We start from the raw sequence: 20,713 nt of genomic DNA, 5'->3' as shown, positions 1-20,713 counted from the left end.
TTGACATATATACATTAATATGTATAAAATAGATTAATAAGAACCTGCTGTATAAAAAATAAATTAAATTAAAAAAATAAAATAAAATCAATCAGGATATGGGGCTAGGGGTGGAAGGAACTCAAAATGGAATTACAAACAGTAAAAAAAAAAAAAAGTGAACCTAACTATATTACAGGGGAATAACATAACTACACTGAAGTGTTTTCTAAACCTGAGGAGCTTTAGAAAATAGTATTTTGATTGTATGCTGTAAGACTAAAGACAAAAACTGTATACAAGTATTGCTCTTTAGTTCATAATTTTTTTTTCTCCCAGGACATACGTGGGTTAGCAATTCTGAAATTATTTATGTTTGCACTAGAGTTGAACAAATATATCGTGGGTAATCAGAGCCAGATTTCTTGTTTTGGAGATGAAGTTATAATAAGGAGAGGGGAAGGACAGAATGAACCCTGTGGTGTTGAACTGGAATCTGAGGTATCAGTATGATACAGTAAAAACACAAATAGCTAAATTAAAAAAAAATGGGCAGAGGCTCTAAATAGACATTTCTCCAAAGAAGATATACAAATGGCCAAGAAGCACATGAAAAGATGATTTAATGTTTTTAGTCACTAGGGAAATGCAAATCAAAATTTGAAAAACTGCAATGAGACATCACCTCAGAATGTAACCAAAAAGAAAGACAAAAAGTGTTGGTGAGGATGTGGAGAAACTGGCACTGCTGGTGGGAATACAGCCACTTTGGAAAACAGTCTGGCTGCTTCTCAAAAAGTTAGATATAGAGTTACCAATTGGCCCAGCAATTCCACTCATAGATATATACCCAAAAGAAATGAAAAACACATGTTCATGCAAAAACTTGTACAGGAATGTTCATAACAGCATTGTTTGTAGTAGCCAAAAGGTGGAAACAACCTAAATACCAATAACTATCAATGGATAAACAAAATATGGTATATATCCATACAATGGAATATTATTTAGCCATAAAAAGGAATGAAGTACTGATAAATGCTACACCATGGATGAACCTTGAAAACATTATGCTAACTGAATGAAGCCAGTCACAAAGACCACGTATTGTATGATTCCATTTATATAAAATGCCCCCAATTGACAAATCTATAGAGACAGATAGTAGATTAAAGGTTGCCTAAGGCTAGAGATGGTGGGTGGGAGGTTGGGGAGAAATTGGGGAGCAATTGCTATTGAATACAAAGCATCTTTTGGGGGTAATAAAAATGTTTAAAAATTTTTATTGAAATCAATTCTGTTCAACTCTGTGAATATACTAAAAATCACTTAGTTATATAAATTGGTGAATTATATGGTATGTGAGTTATATCTCAATAAGGCTGTGTTTTAAAAGTCAAAGTCAAGTTTATTTTAAATCAGAAAAAAAGAGGAAAAGGTATTTGTACTTTAGTACTCTAGATCCTCTCTCCTCCTGACTCCTCTGGGATATTACTCCAAAAATTATTCCCTCCCTCCTATAACCTCAATTATTTTTTCTTCTATTGGTTCCTTCACCATGCTCATTTTCCCCCAAAAAACTCTCAATCAGGAGTTTTTCAGTAATCGATGATCCAACTTGCTCCTTCCCTCTATAACTAGCAATCCTGTTAAAGTATATCAGTTAGAACGCTTTTGGCTATAACTCAAAATGGCTTAAATAAAAGGACATTTACTGTCCTAATTTTTTTGAAGACAGGTTGGTTTTATGGTGGTTCATTCATCAGTGCAACATCATCATGGATAAGTTAGGATAAAGAATTGGCTGCTGTAAAAAAAAACTACAGTGGTTTAAGACACTTATTTCTCTCTCATGAAATAATCTGAGTGTAAGCCATCCAGGACTAATATAGTGGCCTCTTTATACTTTCTTCCACCCTTAACTTGGGACTTCCATCATGTAATCCAAGATGGCTGCTTGGACATTCACATCCTCATTCCAGCCATGTAGAAAGGAAGAAAAGGAAGAAGTGGATATATCCAATCTGCAGGTACAACTCAGAAGTTGCACACATCACCTCAACTCAAATACCATTGACCATACATGTCCCACGCAGTTGATAAATATACCATGTATTTAAGTAAAATTTGGGGAATCTAATACCACAGAAAGAAGAGAAATGGATACTGAAGAATACAAGCAGACTTTTTCACTAGGACCAAGATTGCATTCTACCATACTGTGTGTGGGCTTATTTTCTAATGCAAGCTCCTGCCATAGTTCCAAAACGGCATCTGCCATTCCAGTCATCAGAGGCACACAGCCATGCCTAGAGACAGAAAAAGGCATGTCTATGTCTTGTGTACCTTGTTAAAAAGCACTCCAGCAGACTTTTCCTCATGTGTCATTGTCCACAATGGTCTAAGCCTAAACCATCCCCTTAACAAGAGGAATGAGGCTAGGCCAATCGATATTTACCCCCTAAGATTGGGGAAGGTCTCAGTGTCCTTTAATGGACATAGCCACTCAGAAAAGGTCCACAAAATTGTGGTTCTGATAATACAGAAAGAGGATTGTTTCTGAGCAGAATGCCCAAGGTCATAATCATAGCTTCCATTTCCCCCTCACCCTCCACTAGTATCTCAGCTGGTAGGGTGATCCAAACTTTACTCCCATAGGATCCAAGTCCTTACTGGTCTTATATTTACTGGATTGCTGCAGTTTCCCATTGTTCAGTAATTGTGGACATATGAAAACCAAGAGGTACCCTAGTGTATACCTGGGGTTCCAGATATAGTCCTTATTCTCTTTGTCGAGCAACAACCAATTTCCCCTTGGTAATTAAGACCAATCACCCCAACCAGTACAATGAACCCCTCTCTGTTGGCTCAGTGGTCTGAACACCTCATATAGCCCGGGTGGTAGTGTCAGCTTCCTATTTAATGGAACTGTGACTGGGTTATCTGGGGAAAGTATCTGTCCCTTGCACACTAGGGCCTTCAGATCCACCAAGCCCAATGTTTTAGAGTCAAAGTTGTACAGACAAAAATTCTTCAACTGAATTATTAGGAATAATAAAAGGGTCACTCCTACCTCCACCCCCTGGTTGCTCGGCCCATGCATTCTGAATATGGGGTAGATGGCAATATATATTGGCTACTGAGTTAAATCCTATATCATATCCTCATAGGGGTTATCTCTCAGCCAACGGATCCTTCAGCAGGACTTTCCTCCATTGTATCATACTAGATGCTTCTAAGTGATGGGTTTGAGGTAAGATCAGTTAATTTCATGGGCATGACTCCATTGCCACACTTCCTCATAGTAAGATGAGTTTCTTGCTCAAATTTAACGTTGTTTGTGATACATAGTGATGAAATAAGGCATTCTGTAAGTCCATAATTGTGGTACTAGTAGAAGCTTTCCAAGCAGGGATGGTAAACCTGTATCTGGACTATGTATCTATTCCCATGAGGACAAATTGCTCTTCCCTCCATAATCAAAGGGACCTGGTTTAATTAAACCGCCACCAGGTAACTGACTGGTCTAAGGAATCGTACCTTACTAGGGTCACTGCAATGGCCTCTGCTATAAGGAAGCTAAATACACCATAGAGGCAGTAACCGTATTACCCTTGGCAAGTGGAAGCCCATGCCACTGAATCTGTGTTTAGCCTCCATTCCTATTGCCACATGGCCCCACTGAACTAGTACTAAGGTAACTAGGTAGAGGCTGACTGACATCCATAGGACAGATCATCTTGTATACCTGATTACTGGGACGGATGCCCTCTTGTGGGCAGTCAAATGGTTCACAGACATTTTCACATTCCGGGTCAATTTTGAGACTCCATCCATAATACATCTCCCACTGACTTCCTTATTTCTGATCATCTTCTTTCCAAGTTATTGCCAGCTTATTAATTACTGTGCATAAATCAGTATAGATCCATACCTCAGGCTATCTTTCATTCCTAACACAGAGGACAACCAGATGTTTTATTCAAAATTATGCCCTCTAGGAAAATTTCTCTTCATCTCTATTTTTCAGGACCACTTTACTATGAAGTAGGGCCATAATTCAGTGGCTCTATGCTTCTAGTTGGTGCTAGTGTATCATCCAGACCATTAATAAACCAGGCCCAAGCTTTTCCTTCCTCTGCTAAATGACCATGAGCCCAAAGACAGGGTTCAAAAAAAGGTGGCAAAGAAGTAGGGGCAGGTACAATGAAAGTTAGTCCATGTACTTTACTTGTGCCTTCCAGATCAGCTCAGGCTACCCCAGTATATACCTTTCCATTTGACAATGGAATTCTGCTGCCCATGTTCAATTTATGAGTCATCAGATAAAATCCAGTTCCTAAAGAGCAGTTCACAGCACAAAATCACTTAGAACCCTGTGGTCAGGTGTTTAGTATCTGCCGAGCCCTGGTAGCAAGCCAAGAGTTGCTTTTCAACTGAGCTGAATACAGGAACCCCTGTATCAATTCTCATATAAACTTTAAAACCACCCTGGGGATCAAAGTTACATATCAGATGATCAATTCAAGCTGGATAAAAAAAGGATGTGCACTGCCTTCCTCAACTCTTCTTTTGAAAACTCCCATTATAATGACCTGATACTGATTCTGAATGAGACACATGTTCTACTGCTCTCCAGAACAAAACAGAATTCTCCTATACTTTGAAAACACAGTTTTGGCCTCAACAGACAACTGATCCTCATTAGTAACAGAAAGAATAGTTTAACTATTTCAAAATCCAAATGATAATTATGGCAAATGTCTTCCAATATTTAATTGATTTATATTTAACAAACCTATAAAGCTCAATCACATAAAATTACATTTTGCAACTAGCTTATGTTGGAAGATTCATCAGGAAATTATATTGTTTAAGCCTATATGTTCCATACTAAAATTATTGTCCTCATGCTCTGTTTTGTCACACTTGAGGGTTTTAATTAGCCATTCTGTCTTGGTTACTAAATTGTGAAACTTACCTAGGTAGAAGTTGAAAAATTTTATGTCCTTCATTTGTTTTCTGTTTTTTTGGCTGCACTGTGCTGTATGCGGGAACTTAGTTCCCTGACCAGGGATCTAACCCATGCCCCCTGCAGTGGAAGCGCAGTGTCTTAACCACTGGACTGCCAGGGAAGTCCCCGTGTCCCCCAATTTTAAAAAATTAAGCCTCGGCTAAAATTGAAACAAAAGGCCACAGATTATAATTAGCATTTTACTAAAGAACTTGGAAAGAAGGGAAAAACACTATAAAGCATAGAGCAAACCATAAAAGGTCGTTAGGTAGATAACAGGAAAACATGGAATATATTTACATGTCAGATATTATGAAGACACAAAGAATATATGACAGTTATATCAAGCCATACTTATTCAATACCTTGGCATTATGAAATTTGGTAGTTTGTAAGAAACTCTTCTGTGCTCAGTTGAAAACTTTTTATTGTTATGTTACCTTCAACCTTGAAACCATGTGCTTAATTGTTTAGGACATAAATTTAAATTTATGCACTGTATGTTTATTTTATGGAAATTGAATGTGAATTTCTTTACTAACCATGAAATATTTAACAGACAAGCTATGACATCACTGATCTTGATAAAATTAACTCAACCAGTATTTAAAAATTCTAAAGATTCTCTTGGAGTTAGTATAAAGCAGATGTTTTTTGCTTGCAACAACTGTGGTACAAGTAAAAGAACGATTATGGCAGACACTTCTTAACCACCACATAAAATCTTGACTTTTTCCATGCTAGCCACCTCTGGGTTGATGATCAAAGCATGTGGATCTGCCATTACTGGCAGCATAAAGTATCTGCACTCCAGGGTCTTGTTGAAGCCTATGACCTCAAACTTTTTATTGCCTAATTCAAATCAAACATTGTGTTTCAAGACTAACATGCTTAAAGGAGTGTCAGAAAAACATTTATCCTTGTTTCAAACTGGGAATTCAGAGTTTTCATTTTAGGAAGGCGCATGAGGTAAGTTTTCCTAAACTCTTAGTATCAGGAAAAGATGTAACTCTCTCTCAACTAACTGGTTTACTGTGATCTCAAAAACACTATGAACACTGTTCTGCTTTCTTATTTTTCCTTTCTTTAACATCATACCTATCTCCTCATTTTTATCTTATGTTATAGTATGCATTTTCTGTATGCTGCCTCAAATTCTCTGAGGAATAATGTAGGTATAAATAAGTAAGGATAAATAAATTTCAGACTAGAAAAAGAATCAATGCTTATAGGATCAAAGGGGGAAAAAAAGAAATCTATGACAGTAAATAAGTACTAGGATACCAATAGAACATTTGAAAAGATTTTGAGTCATTGAAGCCAAAAGTATTTGCCCACCAAAACAAGTGCCAAGAAGCTCTGAAAGAAGGAACTGTTCTTCAACCATTTTTTCAATGCAGCAAACACATAGGCTTTGTCCATAGAGCATGTTAAGTCTGAGCTTACTTATGTTCCCTAAATAAGTGCCCTTTGTGCACGGAGCACAAGAAAATACATATATTCCCTGTCCTGTTAAGGTGTGAATTTAATTTTTACATTATGCAATTGATTACAATGATCAACAACAAGGAGTACATTGCCCAAGAATGGAATTGAATTGGATGTTCAAAGCCGCAAGCCAACATCTGCAACTTGCTCTTTTGTGATTTTTTTCAGTCACTAAATGCAATGGCCAAGTGTTAGCTGGCTTTTTTGCTCAAACCTTCACTGGGCTCTAGAAATAACTTTGCCAGTGTACAAACTGGCAACTTTATTTCTACCTTCAGAACAAGACTGGAACTGAAACTGCAAAACAGCTTGTTAATATCAGCCAAATTACTTCCCTAAACTCCTGTTCCATATTCTGTGCATTATGAAGTATTTTAAAACCTTTTATATTTTGAGAACCCTTTTTATAATCCTGTAAAATGCTTTATAAACACTTCCGGTGTCTAATGCAAAACCTTATCCTTTTCAAGCTGCAGATAAGGATACGGAGACATTGCCAAATACGATGTCTTTCTTGTCCCAGATCACATACTGAGGAAGTGGTAGAGCCAGAACCAGGTTGTGGTCCCTGACTTTGTTTCAGGTTCTGCAGAACTCGTGACCCAAGGAGCGATACCCGCGTTCAGACACCGCGTGTGCCCAACAGGGATAAAGGCCATCGAGACTTCCTAGCAATTCAGACTTTCAGAAATGTCTTGGGAAAACTCAGCAGAAGACAGGCTGCGCAGGCGTGCAGTGAAGCCTCAAACTCGTATCACTGAGAATGATTTGCAAAACAGGACGGTGCAGTAGGGTGTGCCGCGACTTAGTTAATCTGGCACTCCACTCCCCCACCTCCTTCCTTGGTGCCCCACTGCCAGGTGACTTCTCACCTGGCCCAGTGCCCTCAACGTACCTTTTCTGAACTGAGAGGGCTGCGTTCCCTTCGCCCTCGTGCCCACCCTTCTCCCTCTAGCCGTTACCTTCTAAGATTACCTGACAAAGCGGGGGGCGGTTTAGCGGAGGCGCTTCGGCCCACGAATGCCCGGGGGCGTCCCTAAGCCCCGAGGGTGGGAAGCAGAGCCTGGGCCCGGAAAGGACGCGGCGGCCCGGGGGGCGCGGCGGCCCGGCCGGGAGAGTGTCGTGTCCCGAGCAGGCCTCAGGGCGGCACTCTGGCCCTGCGGCCGGCGTACTCGGGCGGGCAGCTGGGCGCCGACCCACACTGGCCGGGAACGTGTCTCCCGGTGACGCAGCCCCGGGTGGAGAACGTGGTGCGGCGGCGGCGACGGTACGCCCCTCCGCCGCCCGCGAGAGAACGTGCGGTGCAGCGGGAGGCGGAGACGGCGCCGAACCTGGAGCGGCCGGCGGGCGCCTGGAAGCAGGACGCTGGCGCCGGCGAGGAAGTAGGTCCCAGGCGCGGCGCTCAACAAAGAGTGGGGCTGCTCCCCTCAGGTACCCAGCCGGCCCCGGGCCCCGGCGGGCGGGCAGACCCGGCTCGGCAGTTCGCGGGCGGCCGGGGAGGGGGGAAGGGCCGAGGCCGGAACGCGGCGACTAGGCGCCGGGGACCCTTTCAGGCCCGGTGGTTCGCTGGCCCCGGCCGGGCGGAAGGGACGGGGCTGGGCCGCTCGGGGTTGTAGCCTCTGCTCGTTCCTCGTGCAGGCGGAGCTGCGGGCAGAGGCTCCATGTTGGGAAGCGGCGCCGCTCGTCCTTGTTAGCGGGAATCGGGGCGCCGCGGGCAGAGCCGGCGGGAGCCGGGCCCTGAGCGAAGATGGAGGCCCCTCTGCGGCCTGGCGCGGACATCCTGAGGCGGAACCCGCAGCACGACTACGAGCTCGTTCAGAGGGTCGGCAGCGGCACCTACGGGGACGTCTATAAGGTGAGGCAGACCGGGCTCTCTCCCTGCGGCCCGCTGGCTCCCGGGTATAGGGCCACTTTCTGGGGAAGTATGAGGAGGGGGGGAGGATGCTTTTATTGTTGCATCTTGGAGATGCCGCGGCCGGGTTCAGTGTACTCGATTCAGGGCACCTTTTATTCACTGCTTGCTCTAATCGCTCCAACAAGCAGAACTAAACACACCTTTGCAAACTACCGTAGTACTTTTTTGTGGTATAAAGGGTTTTTAACGCTTATTTATGGTATCCAAGGGAGTTCGAATCCGCTTATGGAGTTGCCCTTGAGGATGTTCTTGTCTTAGCATGGAAAAATGCTTCCTGGAAAACAGTAGACCAGAAAGTATGTTGACATTCCGACATTTGCATAAAAAACTTTTTCATGGATAATCTTGGTTTAAAAAGCCCTATGAAATCCTGTCTCTCAATTTTAAGTCTAATACTGGGTCAGAGTGACTTGTGCACAAACATTACCCAGTGAAGAACGATGCTTTTCCCGGCAGAAGTTTCATTATTTGTATCCGCTTGATGATTCTTTTTCTACTTTAGCAGTTCCTCTCTTTGGGATTTATAACATACCATGACCAAGAGTGGTTAAGAGCTGCTGTATTTTTATTATACTCGTTTGCTTTATTTGAGACAAATGATGAGGATGAGTTACTCTTAATTTGAGATTTAAAAAAACATAGAGAAGCAAACCCAGGTCCCTAAATCCACTGAGTTCTTGAAGGATGAAGAGGAAAGATTGTTTTAGATTGCCTTATGCTTTTTGTTCTCTGTTCCAGAAAGGGAGCACTAATGCAACTCACATGGGTATATCAAGGGAAATTTCCTTTGATTCGGAACAGCTTTGTTTATTGGATTTAATGATGTTAGGTATCCCATTATTCCAAACAGCACTCCTTCATATACCTGAAATGGCTTTGTGTTTTATGGGTAATTAACCAGCCTTTAGGGTATGTTGTTTTTTACAGGTAATATGGTAATATGGAAGAAAAAACATCCCTTCTTACTAACTTTTCTGTTTTTGTGTAATATCCTCCCTATTAATAGTAACAATTTGAGGTTGTGTTATGACAGTTCTAGCACTGTTTGATTCTATTGAGATGAAATGTAATGGGTAGGCTTTTTATTCTTTAAACAAGCATTTGAATCTTCTGTACTAGGTACTGTTCTGTATGGGATGTTGAATTGGGAGGACGGTTCCAGCTTTTGCCTTGTGAATAATTTTAATTCAAAGTAGGTAATTATAATAGAATCCTCTTCTTTATGTAGAATTAGGGGTAGGTAACTCTTAACTGTTTATTCATGGATTAGACATGTTGTGGAATGCTTTTTAAACAATTGAAATTCCTATTTGCCTTCTCAGTCCCACTTTTTAGTCACCTTCATCTTATGATTCACTGTGTATTACACTAGTTCATGTTAGTCACACAATTGGTAATTAATTCAGTTCATGTTAATAATACAATAATCTGAATTCCAATTCTTGTATATTTTCTCTCCTCCCTACTACACGAAAATTTAAAATGTTTTCCCCACAAAACTCCCAAGGTCTTCACCTTTTTTCTTTATAAATATAACAACTAAAGCAACTGTCTGGAGCAGGATTTTATCCTTGCCGGGGAAAGCAAAGGGTTATATTAAAGGGACAGCTAATGCTCGGCTTTTACCCTGGTGCCTCCCTGCCCTATCTCTCTCTTCAACAGCTCCTAAACAGAGGATCAAGACAATATTTATCATACACCATTTTCAAACACCCTCCCCACAAATGATCCCCTTCCCTCATATTCATGCTCCCTCACTTTATGTGTATCCTCATTCCACACCAAGCCAGCCTCTAATTCCTAAATATCCTCAAAACCCTGGTTCTTTGTCTTTTCCTTTGTTCTAATTACCTGGAATTACCTCCCACCCCCATTTCCAACTGTTACATCCTACCTTACTCAAAGCCTCCAGGAGGCCCCAGCCCCTCCCCCTTATCTCTCCAACCTCATTTATTACTCTTCACCCTCCTTCATTCTCTTCTAGCAACACTGGCCTGCTTGCTCTTCCTTAAACATAAGGAAGAGCAAGCAGGCCAGTGTTGCCATCTTCCTACTTTTGGGCCTTTGTTCTGGCTATTGCCTCTGCTCAGAATGTTTTTACTCAGCCACATGGCTTGCTCCCTTCCCTCCTTGCTTTTATATCCTCTCAGTCTTTTTTTCCTACTTCTTTTATCTTTGCACTTATCACCATCTAATGTCATTTAAAAAAAATTTTACTGGAGTATAATTGCTTTACAATGTTGTGTTGGTTTCTGCTGTACAATGAAGTCAATCAGCTATATGTATACATATATCCCCTCCCTCTTGGACCTCCCTCCCCCCCACTCATCCCACCCATCTAGGTCATCACAGAGCACCAAGCTGAGCTCCATGTGCTCTATGGCAGGTTCCCACTAGCTGTCTGTTTTACACATGGTAGTGTATTTATGTCAAACCTAATCTCCCAATTCATCCCACCTTTTTACTTATTTTTTCTTGTTTATTATCTATCTCAATCCACTAACATACTCTCTGAGGGCAGGAGTTTTATCTCTTTTATTCACTGCTCTATCTCTGATAGTTCCTAGAATTATGCCTGGCACAGAGTAAGTACTTTCTGAACATTTGAGGAATGAATGAATGAATGAATGAATGGCTATCAGTCTTTCTGTCCCCTAATTCTCTGGGCATATACCTTATACTTTATACTTACTGGGCATATCTGGGCATATACAACACTAAGTTGTATTTAATATTCTATATTAAATACAATTTAATATTTAAATTGTATTTTTTATTATTTAGCATTTAGCATTTAATATTCTATATATATTCTATATATTCCTGTAATGCCTATTATGATATCCTGTATATATATTTTTACAAATTTCAATTATTTGAGTCCTCCAGGAAAAATATTTCTGGAAAACTATTTTATAGCATATCCATTTTCAGCATTCGAAGTCCTACAGAATTTTATCAGTTTATATTTGCTCCTTAATATGCCTAAAAACATGTAACATTCAAACTGTAGTGCTGAAGTTTTTAACTCAGAGCACTTAATTTTGTTATTTATCACTGTGTTTAGGATGAGCTGCAAATCCTAGGAAGTTTTAGAAGAATTTCAATCTGTGATGTAAACTAGCAAAATAATTACAGTGAAGAATAATGCAGGTAAATTAGTTGCTGTTCTAGTCAGATATTATCCCTACTTCTTTTTTTATCTTATGGAGCTGGAGCTTTAAAAGTACCACAGCTTTGAGATTTTTTGTGAATTATTTTCATGTTTTTCAAAAACACAGATCCCCTTTGAATCTTTGAAAGCGCCTGTCTTCCCTGAGACTCCTTAAGAGGGCAGAGCTCAATCTTAAACTGGCTATTCCCTGGTAGAAAGAAGAATGCTATTTATCTATAAAGCTTCTTTTAGATAAATAGGGTAAATCATTGAGGGTGAAAGCAGGAAATAGTGGAAGGGAAAGAAACACAAAAGAGAAAAGAAATGTGGTGGAAGATGAAGGATTAAGTTTCAACTGAGCAAATTTTATTTATAATTATCATTAATTTTTAAATCTTCTAACAGGAAGAGGAAGCCTGCAGATTTAGTGCCTCTACTACCTTCTGTCCATAGTGATCTGGACTGTTGTAGTATCATGATACGGTTCACAATTAACAGTACAAGGCATTTGGGTGGTCTTTATCCAAATATTTAGATCAAAATTGTCCCCAGTCTAGATTCCAGAGAAGTTTTAGTAATCTTTTTTTATTTTTTGTGGGTTATAAATTTAGAGTGGGCAATCTCATGTATTTTTTTCTAACCTGTATTGCTTTTACCGATTGATTATAAAAGTGTGACATGTTTAGCTCCAGGAGGACAGGAACAGATGTCTCCTGCTTTTCACTGTACAGTAGCAGAGAGATAGATGCTCAATAAATATTTATTAAATGATATTAGTTGTAGAAAATTACCAGAGATGAATACTGTTAATAATTTAATACACTTTATTTCAGGCTTTTTTCCTAAATGTTTTTAAACCAGTATGTTTAAACATGGCTTTTATAAAATTGGAATCATGATGTATCTCTTTTTTCTACTTGATTGGAATGGCCATCATTTTCCCTGGTCTTTAAATAGTCTTCAAAAATACCATTTTTAAAGGATCCATTGAACAAACTCTCATTTAGTTAATCGTTATGAGTTTCATATTTGTTTTCAATTTTTAATTTTTACAATTTTAAATGTTATAATTTGTGTAGAAATCTGTGGCACACAGTCATATCACTTCTGTGGGTTCTTTGGGTGCTGGATGAACTGGGTCCACTGTAATGAATCCCTTTTTAATATATGCCCTCCCTCTCTCTTCCCCAAGCCAAAAGTCACAATTCTGGAATGGCTTTTGATACTTTAAAGCCTACCCCAGGATCCCATTGTACAGAGACAAAGCTTGTTACATCACAACACTTCTGTAAACGTTCATTTATTCAAGAAATACTTATTGAGTGCCAACTGTATGGTAGGGTATGGGGATGCAAACACGAGAAAGAGAAAGTACACTATCAACATACAGGAACATATAATGTAGTCAGGAAAACAGACATGTAAACAGTCATAATTTTGTAAGTGCCAGAATAGAAGTGAAGTGGAAGATATGCCCAACTCTGTTTTTTGTGGGGACTGGGGAAGGGAGGAAAGGAGAGAGAACTATGATGTGAACCAGGGAAGATTAAAAGCGGAGGGGACATTGACTGGATTTTAAAAGAGTGCAGGGTGACTTCCAGGTGGACAAGGCGGGAAAGAAATTTTAGGCTGTGGGAATAGGGTGTGCAAATACCTGGTGGCTTGAGAAACCATAGTGAGTCTTGAGGGATCTGCTTCTGCTTTCCAAGTTTCGTGTGACCAAATCTGGCAGGGATTCCATAGATGGCAAACAAAAGCTATTTTCTGACAGAAAAGGACCAGATAATGGACCTTGTATGTCATAGCAAAGAATTTGGACTTCTTCCTGTAAACTGAAGAAAGACTTTAGGAGGGAATCTCTCATGGTGTAGAGGCTTCATTAGACAAAGTTTCTGGAACTATAGGGATGAAAGGAACTGATAGATTTAGATGATCAAATATACGTGGTGATGAGTGAGGGACAAACAGGTAGTCAGTGGCATTCAGAATTTCTGCCTTGGGTGACTACATTGGTGCCATCAGCAGAATTAGGAACTACCAGATTTGTGGGGTCTGGATCTTGTGTTTGGTTTTGGATGTATGACAGTGTATAGGTGGTTATGTCCAGTGCATGGTAGGAAGTTCAGCTCTGTCCTTAAGAGAGCTGGACTGGGGATACAGGTTTGGGAGTCATTGTCACTTTATGGGGTGGTACCTGTGTAGTATAGGTGAGGTCACCCAGGAGAGTACATTTGTAGGAGAGCTGAGTAAAGGCAGTAGTCTTAGAGTAGTGGCAGAAGAAAATAATGTATTGAAGGTGTCTGAGAAGAAACAGAATGTTATGATGAAGTTCTTTCCATAGAAATCAAGAGTTTCAAGAACTCTTCTCTATCATTTCCTGTGTTCATTCTTGTTTCCTCCCACTCTAGTAAGGCAAATGTTTTCATCTTCCAAAAAATATAAATCTGAGGTTTTGTGTCATTCCCTTTTATTCTCCTTGTTCATAGAATAAAGTCTTAGAATGACATGGCTCTTAAGGCCCTGCCTGTCCTGAGACTAACCATACTGAATTTCCTTCGGTTCTTTATATGCACTCTACTCTGTCCTTCAGGTTTCTGCAGGTACTATTTCCTTTAACTAGAACAGTCTTCCTCTTGTCTTTCATCTGTCTTCTACTGTTTGCATTTCTCTTTAAACATTGCATTTTCAGTGAGGCCTTTTCTGTCCTTTAGATAAGGTCATATCTGTCTGCTGTTTGACTTCTTACATAATACTTACCATTTGTCACTCATCATTGTTGCTGTCAGTCTTCTCTGCTCAAACTGCAAGACCTGGGACTTGTGTTTACCACTGAATCAGCTAGCCTAGCCTAAGTGCCTGGCATATAATAAGTGCTCAATAAAAATGTTTTGAAGGAGTGAGCAACATAGTGGTCGTTTAAGTAAAGAGTTGAAAGGGTTCATTAAGAGCAGAAGAGTTGAGGTTTGAATGGTCAGTAAGGAAATAGGAGAAATGTAGACCACTTTTTGAAGCAGCTTAGCTATGAAGTGGAAAAGAAATGAGATACACAGATGTTTTTTCCACTGTTTCTGTTTTTTTTTCTTCCATTGAGACTGATCATAGTTTTCCAGTTGTTATTCTTTAAAATTGTCTTGTCACTCAGTTGACCAGGAGTGTTGCTGAGTTTAGAGAAGGAATTTCACAGAGAAGGCAATCAAGACAAAGAATTTGGGAGGAATTGAAAATTTAGGAAGATTAAATATAAAAATTTAGGATGGAATTGTTGGGGACCAAGGTAGGGCATAAATTTAAAACCTCCTTCCCTCCCTTTCTTTTTCCTCCCTCTTTCCCTCTCTCCTTCTCTGAAATAGAGCCTCCATTGATTTCCAGCCCCAGTTGTTCCCCTATGGGTATGGTTAGGATGATGCACATTGATGAATGGGGAACTGGAATGTAGCCGGGGAATGACAGGGTGGAAAGGAGTATTTAAGATTCAACCAGTATTTATAGAGAGCCTCTGATGTGCCAGCCACTGTTCTGGGGTCTTGGAATACGCCAGTGAACGATGTAGACAAAGATTCTTGCCCTCAAGCAATAAACATAATAAATAAGTTGTATGATATGTTAGAAGGTGATTAAAGATGTGGAAAGAAGAAAACACTGAACAAGTTAAGGGGTTCAGGATTGCCAGGGTGGGATGGGGAAGGCAGGTTGAGGAATTATATTGAGGTGGACAGGGTAGGCCACATTGAGAAGATTAGATTTGCTCAGAGACTAAGGAGTTGGCCAAGTGGATATCTGGGTAACCAGAGGATGTCTTAACTCTCTCTCTCTCTTACTGAATCACCTGAACAGCTAAATTGTAAGCTTAGGGTTAGGAATTAGAACTGAGACACAGTCATTGCCACCATTGCATCTCATTGGCTGGTGCAGGGCTACAAGTCATTGTGATTTTAATTAAGTTCAGCAGTTGTATGTAAGTTACCCATTTCTATGTCATTTTTAAAATTATTTATTTATTTATTTATGGCTGTGTCAGGTCTTTGTTGTGGCATGTGGGATCTTCGTTGCTGCACACGGGATATTTTTGTTGCAGTGCATGGGTTTCTGTCTAGTTGTGGCATCCGGGTTTTCTCTCTCTAGTTGTGGCGCATGGGCTCCAGAGTGCATGGGCTCTGTGGTTTGCAGCACACAGGCTCTCTAGTTGATGTGCGTGGGCTCAATAGTTGTGGCACGTGGGCTTAGCTGCCCCGCGGCATGTGGGATTTAGTTCCGTCACCAGGGATCAAACCTGTGTCCCCTGCATTGTAAGGCGGATTCTTTACCACTGGACCACCAGGGAAGTCCCTCTGTCATTTTTTAATAGCATGATTTTGCAAGCAAAGGATATGTAGCTGCTTCTACTATATCTTTCCCCACTGGTGTTCTCTAATCTTTAAATGCTAATAAAATAGACATGCCCAATGGCCCCAAATGTGAAGGTGATAGAGGATGGATGTATATTCTGCTTGTACTTTCTCTGACATTTGATATCAAAACATCACCCACTTCTTCTTCTTTGTTTTTTTTTTTTTTTGGATTCTAACACAGTTTGTGTGAATATACTATCCTTTCTGTGTCCTGGTAATCTGACATAAGAGACTGTTCGGTTGTCATGTTAGGGTGAGGGAGAGTGAATAACTTGCAAAAATAGGTTAACAGCGGGAAATAAGAATCTTATTTAAAATTATGCTTTTTATTAAGCTAGTGGATATCTTATTAAAAGTTATTTAATTAGATATTATGTTAAATATTGTGAAAGGTTACTCTGAAAATAAAACATGTTTTATTAGGATGAAGTGTTCTGTTATGGATGTTTACTGTTTTGCAAATCATCTGGTTAAACTCTTATTTTGTATTTATTATTCTTACTGTGTAGAAGTAGGCTTTTGTTACGACTGCCTGGAAAAAGACCATGGTTCTGATGGTGGATGTGAAGCTCTGGATCATGGTTAGAGGCAAATAATTTAAAAACGCCTTTCTACTTTCATGGAAATGTTCTGAAAACTATAAAAGTCTTAAATACTTTCAACGTTGTGAAAATAGACATAAAACAGTGCCATCACTGGTGCAGGTATATAAATTCTAGTTCCAAAATTGACTTTTAGATACAACCTCTGCCTTAGGCTTATAATGTATCTAGTATTATTTTTATTTTCATAGGTTCAGTATTTTCACTTTAACCATCATTTCCAGTGTTTTTGATGAAGACAATGGGATAGAATGCGGATGGACTTAGATTTCTTATTCTAGTTTTCCTTTCAGAATTTATAAAAGTTTCACTCTTAGCTTAAAATTGTGGTTTCAGACCAAATACACAGGAAGAGAAACATGTGATATTTATTAACTTATAAACAAGTGATACTTGTGTTTTCAGGGCTTTGTTTTCAATTTGAGAACTTAGTCCTAGATCAGATAAATTGGAACAGGCACTTTTTCTTGGCTGCATCGGACTATTTTGAGTATTTGTACATGTTTGAATGTTAGTAGAAGGCTATTGCTTTTCAATTATGTGAAGTACTATTTAAGTTAGAGAGTGTAGATAACTCTTTGAAAAAGGCAAGATGAATTTATGTCTAGTGTAACCATGTCTGTTAAATGTCATAATCTCCCACTGAGATTTTGAGAAGATGATGTGGGAAGCCAGGCTGATAGCCCAGTCTATCCTTGGAGGTGTTTGGGCCCATGAGTCATATAGACCCCCACCTTCTAACATTTTTATAAAAATGGAATTGGATTAAAATGAATGAGTGACTAATGTTTGTTTAGCTCTTTCATAATCAGTATATTACTTGTTTCGCACAATAATCCTATGAAGTAGGTGGGACAGATGTATTATCATCTCTAGTTTACCCAAGAAGAAGTTGTATGATATTTGCGTGTATCATAAGTTGTATGTTATATATTATGTTGTATCATAAGTTGTATGATATTTGCTCTAGATCTTACAGGTAGTAGGTGGCACTGTGAGGACATGAATCCGGATCTTCTGACTCTGTAATCTCTGTTCTTTCCACTATACCAAACTGCCTCGGGACTACATCTTTAAATTCACTGCTGTATACATAGCCCTTAACACATTGTCTAGCACATAATAAGCTGTAAGCAAATTATGGGCAGATGGTCAGATGAGACTTGGCAGCCTTACCCCTCTGCTGAGAGGTGAGGAGTTTTTTGGATTGATTTGAATATGCATATAAGCTTCAGGTCTCAGCACCAACTTTCAGAAGTACTATTTCCTGGTTACCCACCTGGTCGTTACTCTTACCCTTAAAACTTCCAAATTGGAGCCCAGGCTTGACTTGCTTTTACTGTGGAGATGAACTTATCAATAGCTCATAGCCACCCTACAATGTTAATAAGTAAAAAGAGAAACTTTTTTTTTCTTGGTTGTTAGACACCCTTCCTGATGTGCCTTCTCTTGTGCTCATTTTGTTGGAACTTTAGACTTATTGTTACCTAAGATAGCTGAGTCCCATAGACTAGATTTGGTAATGCTATTCTAAGTTAAAATAAACAGAATGCTAATTCTTTCAGGCAGTAGAATAGCCTACCTTCTGTAGCATTAGCTGGTTACTTCTGTTTGCCTATGTCTAATTTGTCACAGTTTGAGAAGGATGTCTTGTGATCCAATGTGTTACCCCTCACATACATGCACCCTCTTTTCTAGGTGCCCTGTGCCTTTTTGTCCTTTTTTAAACCTACCTCTTATCAATATCAGGAAGGATCCAATGTGGGCATGACAGTATACTTTAATAGACATAAGTTGCAATAAATTATTAACAACTTTTGCATTTTAAGCTTTTTAGCCCCTAATTGTAATACTGGAGATGCTTGGGTCCCCTATAATGTTTTTTATCCATGAATAATTTCCTATTCTTTCTGTAGATCCGTTGGTAGGACTTGCCTTCCTATTTGCCTCTCTCGTCCTCGCCTCAGAATAGATAGCCTTCTTTCCTACCTTTTCAAAAAATACATTTTAAATAATATGTGTTTATTTTCGAAAACTTGGATATAGGAATAAATGAAAAATTACATGTACCTCTTTTACCGAAAGATGAACATTTTTGTATATCTTTCAAGACTTTTAAAAAGTCATATTAAGGACACATACATAGATCATAATATATATTATATAAGCATATATTTAAACATACTATATATAGTATATAGCATATATATTTGATAAGGTACTTTTTTCATTTAACAGTATGTCACAAACAACTTTTCATGTGAGTAGATATACACGTTTAATATTTGTGTATTATTTCCTTGTATCATTGTACAGTGTTTAATTCATTATTGTTGAACAAGCAGATTATCTCCAGTATTTCCTTATTATAAGCATGCTGTGATCCGTATCCTTGAACAAATTCTTTTCACATATCTAATTATTTCTTTAAGTAAATTTCTAGAATTAAATTTTCTTTTATTCCTTGTGATGAGATTTTTATCCATGTTGTTAATTTTACACTGCATGAAAATGTGGCTGCACATGGAGCAAGAGATGCCAATCCTGGGGGAGTCCTTCTGGCTAAAGTTTCAGTGAATTTGACCTATTATTCCCCTCAATAGTTGCACCCACCAGCAGTGATTGAGAGTTTACATATTTCTTACCTCTTTATTATTAATAATGTAATGTAATGTATTTCTGTTACCTTATTTTACACTTATGTTTTCGTGTTTGATTTTTCCCTACCACTTTTAATTTTAACTCAAGCCCTTTTCTCCTTTTGCTTTGCCATGAGGGCCTCCAGATAATTACAATTTAAGTAATCCTCTAGAAGGAATGCTCCCTTTAGTAAAATCAATCTGTATTAGGAGAGGATTAGAAAAATTCTTTTCAAAGGCAAGTAAGTATCCTAACATACTAAGGCTTTAGTGTGTCCTGAGATATAAGTCATCTGGACAGATTTGGGGTCACCCTAACAGTCAGGCCTTAAACTCTGAATATGTCTGCCTGGTAGTGGGGCAAACCCTGCAGTACAGCCTCCTTCTGTGGGAGAGGGAGCACCTGTCTAGATCTGGAAGGCAGCTTGGAAATAACTTGCTTCACAAAAATTAAGGAATTTGGGAGCTGGCAGGGACCTCTTACACAGTACATATGTCCCCTACCCTATCCTTGACAAAGGGTCAGTTAACTTATTTAAATAATGATATACTAGAAGCAGTTGGTTCCTTTTTAAGCTATAGAAAACTTTCCTGTTTGGATCTAAAATCTGTCCCATTGAAACTCAAACAAGGCAGATAAATCTTTAATTCTTTGCTGTCATCCCACCAGTACTACCCTCATACCTAAAGTACCTGATGCATAAGGGATGCTGAGTAAATGAAAAAATAATGAATGACTGATCTTTATATTAAATTTTCATGTGGAGGGTATGCTGTGTGGCTCCACCCTTATTATATTTTGTTGACATAAATTTGATAATCTTAATGGAAGTGGTTTCCTTGAAATTTAGATAATTTATATAGTATATAATATGTGTTTACGACCTCCTGTTTTCCCAAAAAGATTTATAATAGAATGTAAAATGAAGCACTTTACTCTTACCACAGGATAAACTACTGCATTGTGTTTGAATATAACACTTTCAACATATATTTTTAAATTTTAAAAATATCATAACTTTATAGAAATTTGAAGAAAAAAGTCACTTATAACATGACTTTTGTAATGAATCTAATATTTTAACTACTATCATTTTTGTTGGACATCAGACTTTGAGCACATAGGCAAAACACATAGTAATCAGAATGGTGGTAAGGGTCTGGAATCTGTATGTAGCATGTTGAAGAAGTTAGCATGTTTCATCCATAGATAGAAGGGAGCTTTTATGTTTCTGTCTGAGGAGAGTTAAAATTAGAACTAGGTCCCCTAACTGCCATAAGAATGGCAATACATACTTACTGAATAAATCAATACATACTTACTGAATAAATCAATGAATTTAGATATCTGAAATTTGTCATAGGAGCAATAGACTCAATCAGCTTTATCTCACAGACCAAAACTGGGACCATTGAGGAGAAATTATAGGAAAGTAGATTTTGCTTATCATAAAAAGTCTTTATACAACTAAATTTATCCTACAAAATGAATGTATGAGATTGATCAAATGACCTCCATAAACTAAATAGAAGA

At 38.9% G+C, this 20,713-nt stretch overlaps 2 protein-coding genes across 6 annotated transcripts in view; one reads left to right on the top strand and one right to left on the bottom strand.

Annotated features, from left to right (window-relative positions):
- ATL1 (atlastin GTPase 1) overlaps positions 1 to 7,570 on the bottom strand; it is an 88,982-nt gene extending 81,412 nt beyond the window's left edge. For both annotated transcript variants that reach the window (XM_027111193.1, XM_027111194.1), the window contains exon 1: positions 7,457 to 7,570. The gene's annotated coding sequence lies outside the window, so the exon portion shown is untranslated. The remainder of the gene's footprint in view (positions 1 to 7,456) is intronic.
- A 103-nt stretch (positions 7,571 to 7,673) lies between these two features.
- MAP4K5 (mitogen-activated protein kinase kinase kinase kinase 5) overlaps positions 7,674 to 20,713 on the top strand; it is a 141,185-nt gene continuing 128,145 nt past the window's right edge. The window contains exons 1-2 of one of the 4 annotated variants that reach the window (XM_027111192.1): positions 7,674 to 7,863; positions 8,120 to 8,336. In XM_027111192.1, coding sequence (XP_026966993.1) covers positions 8,229 to 8,336 — 108 coding nt within the window. In that variant the 5' untranslated portion in view covers positions 7,674 to 7,863; positions 8,120 to 8,228. Of the gene's footprint in view, positions 7,913 to 8,119; positions 8,337 to 20,713 lie in introns of all 4 variants that reach the window. The other 3 variants (XM_027111191.1, XM_027111190.1, XM_027111189.1) reach the window with 3 other exon arrangements.

Source organism: Aethalodelphis obliquidens, unplaced genomic scaffold (assembly GCF_003676395.1).
Source record: "Aethalodelphis obliquidens isolate GAN/ISIS:26980383/991018 unplaced genomic scaffold, ASM367639v1 scaffold10, whole genome shotgun sequence".
Lineage (NCBI taxonomy): Eukaryota > Metazoa > Chordata > Mammalia > Artiodactyla > Delphinidae > Aethalodelphis > Aethalodelphis obliquidens.
The sequence above is the reverse complement of the archived record's forward strand: the minus strand, read 5'-3'. Positions and strand labels throughout refer to the sequence as shown.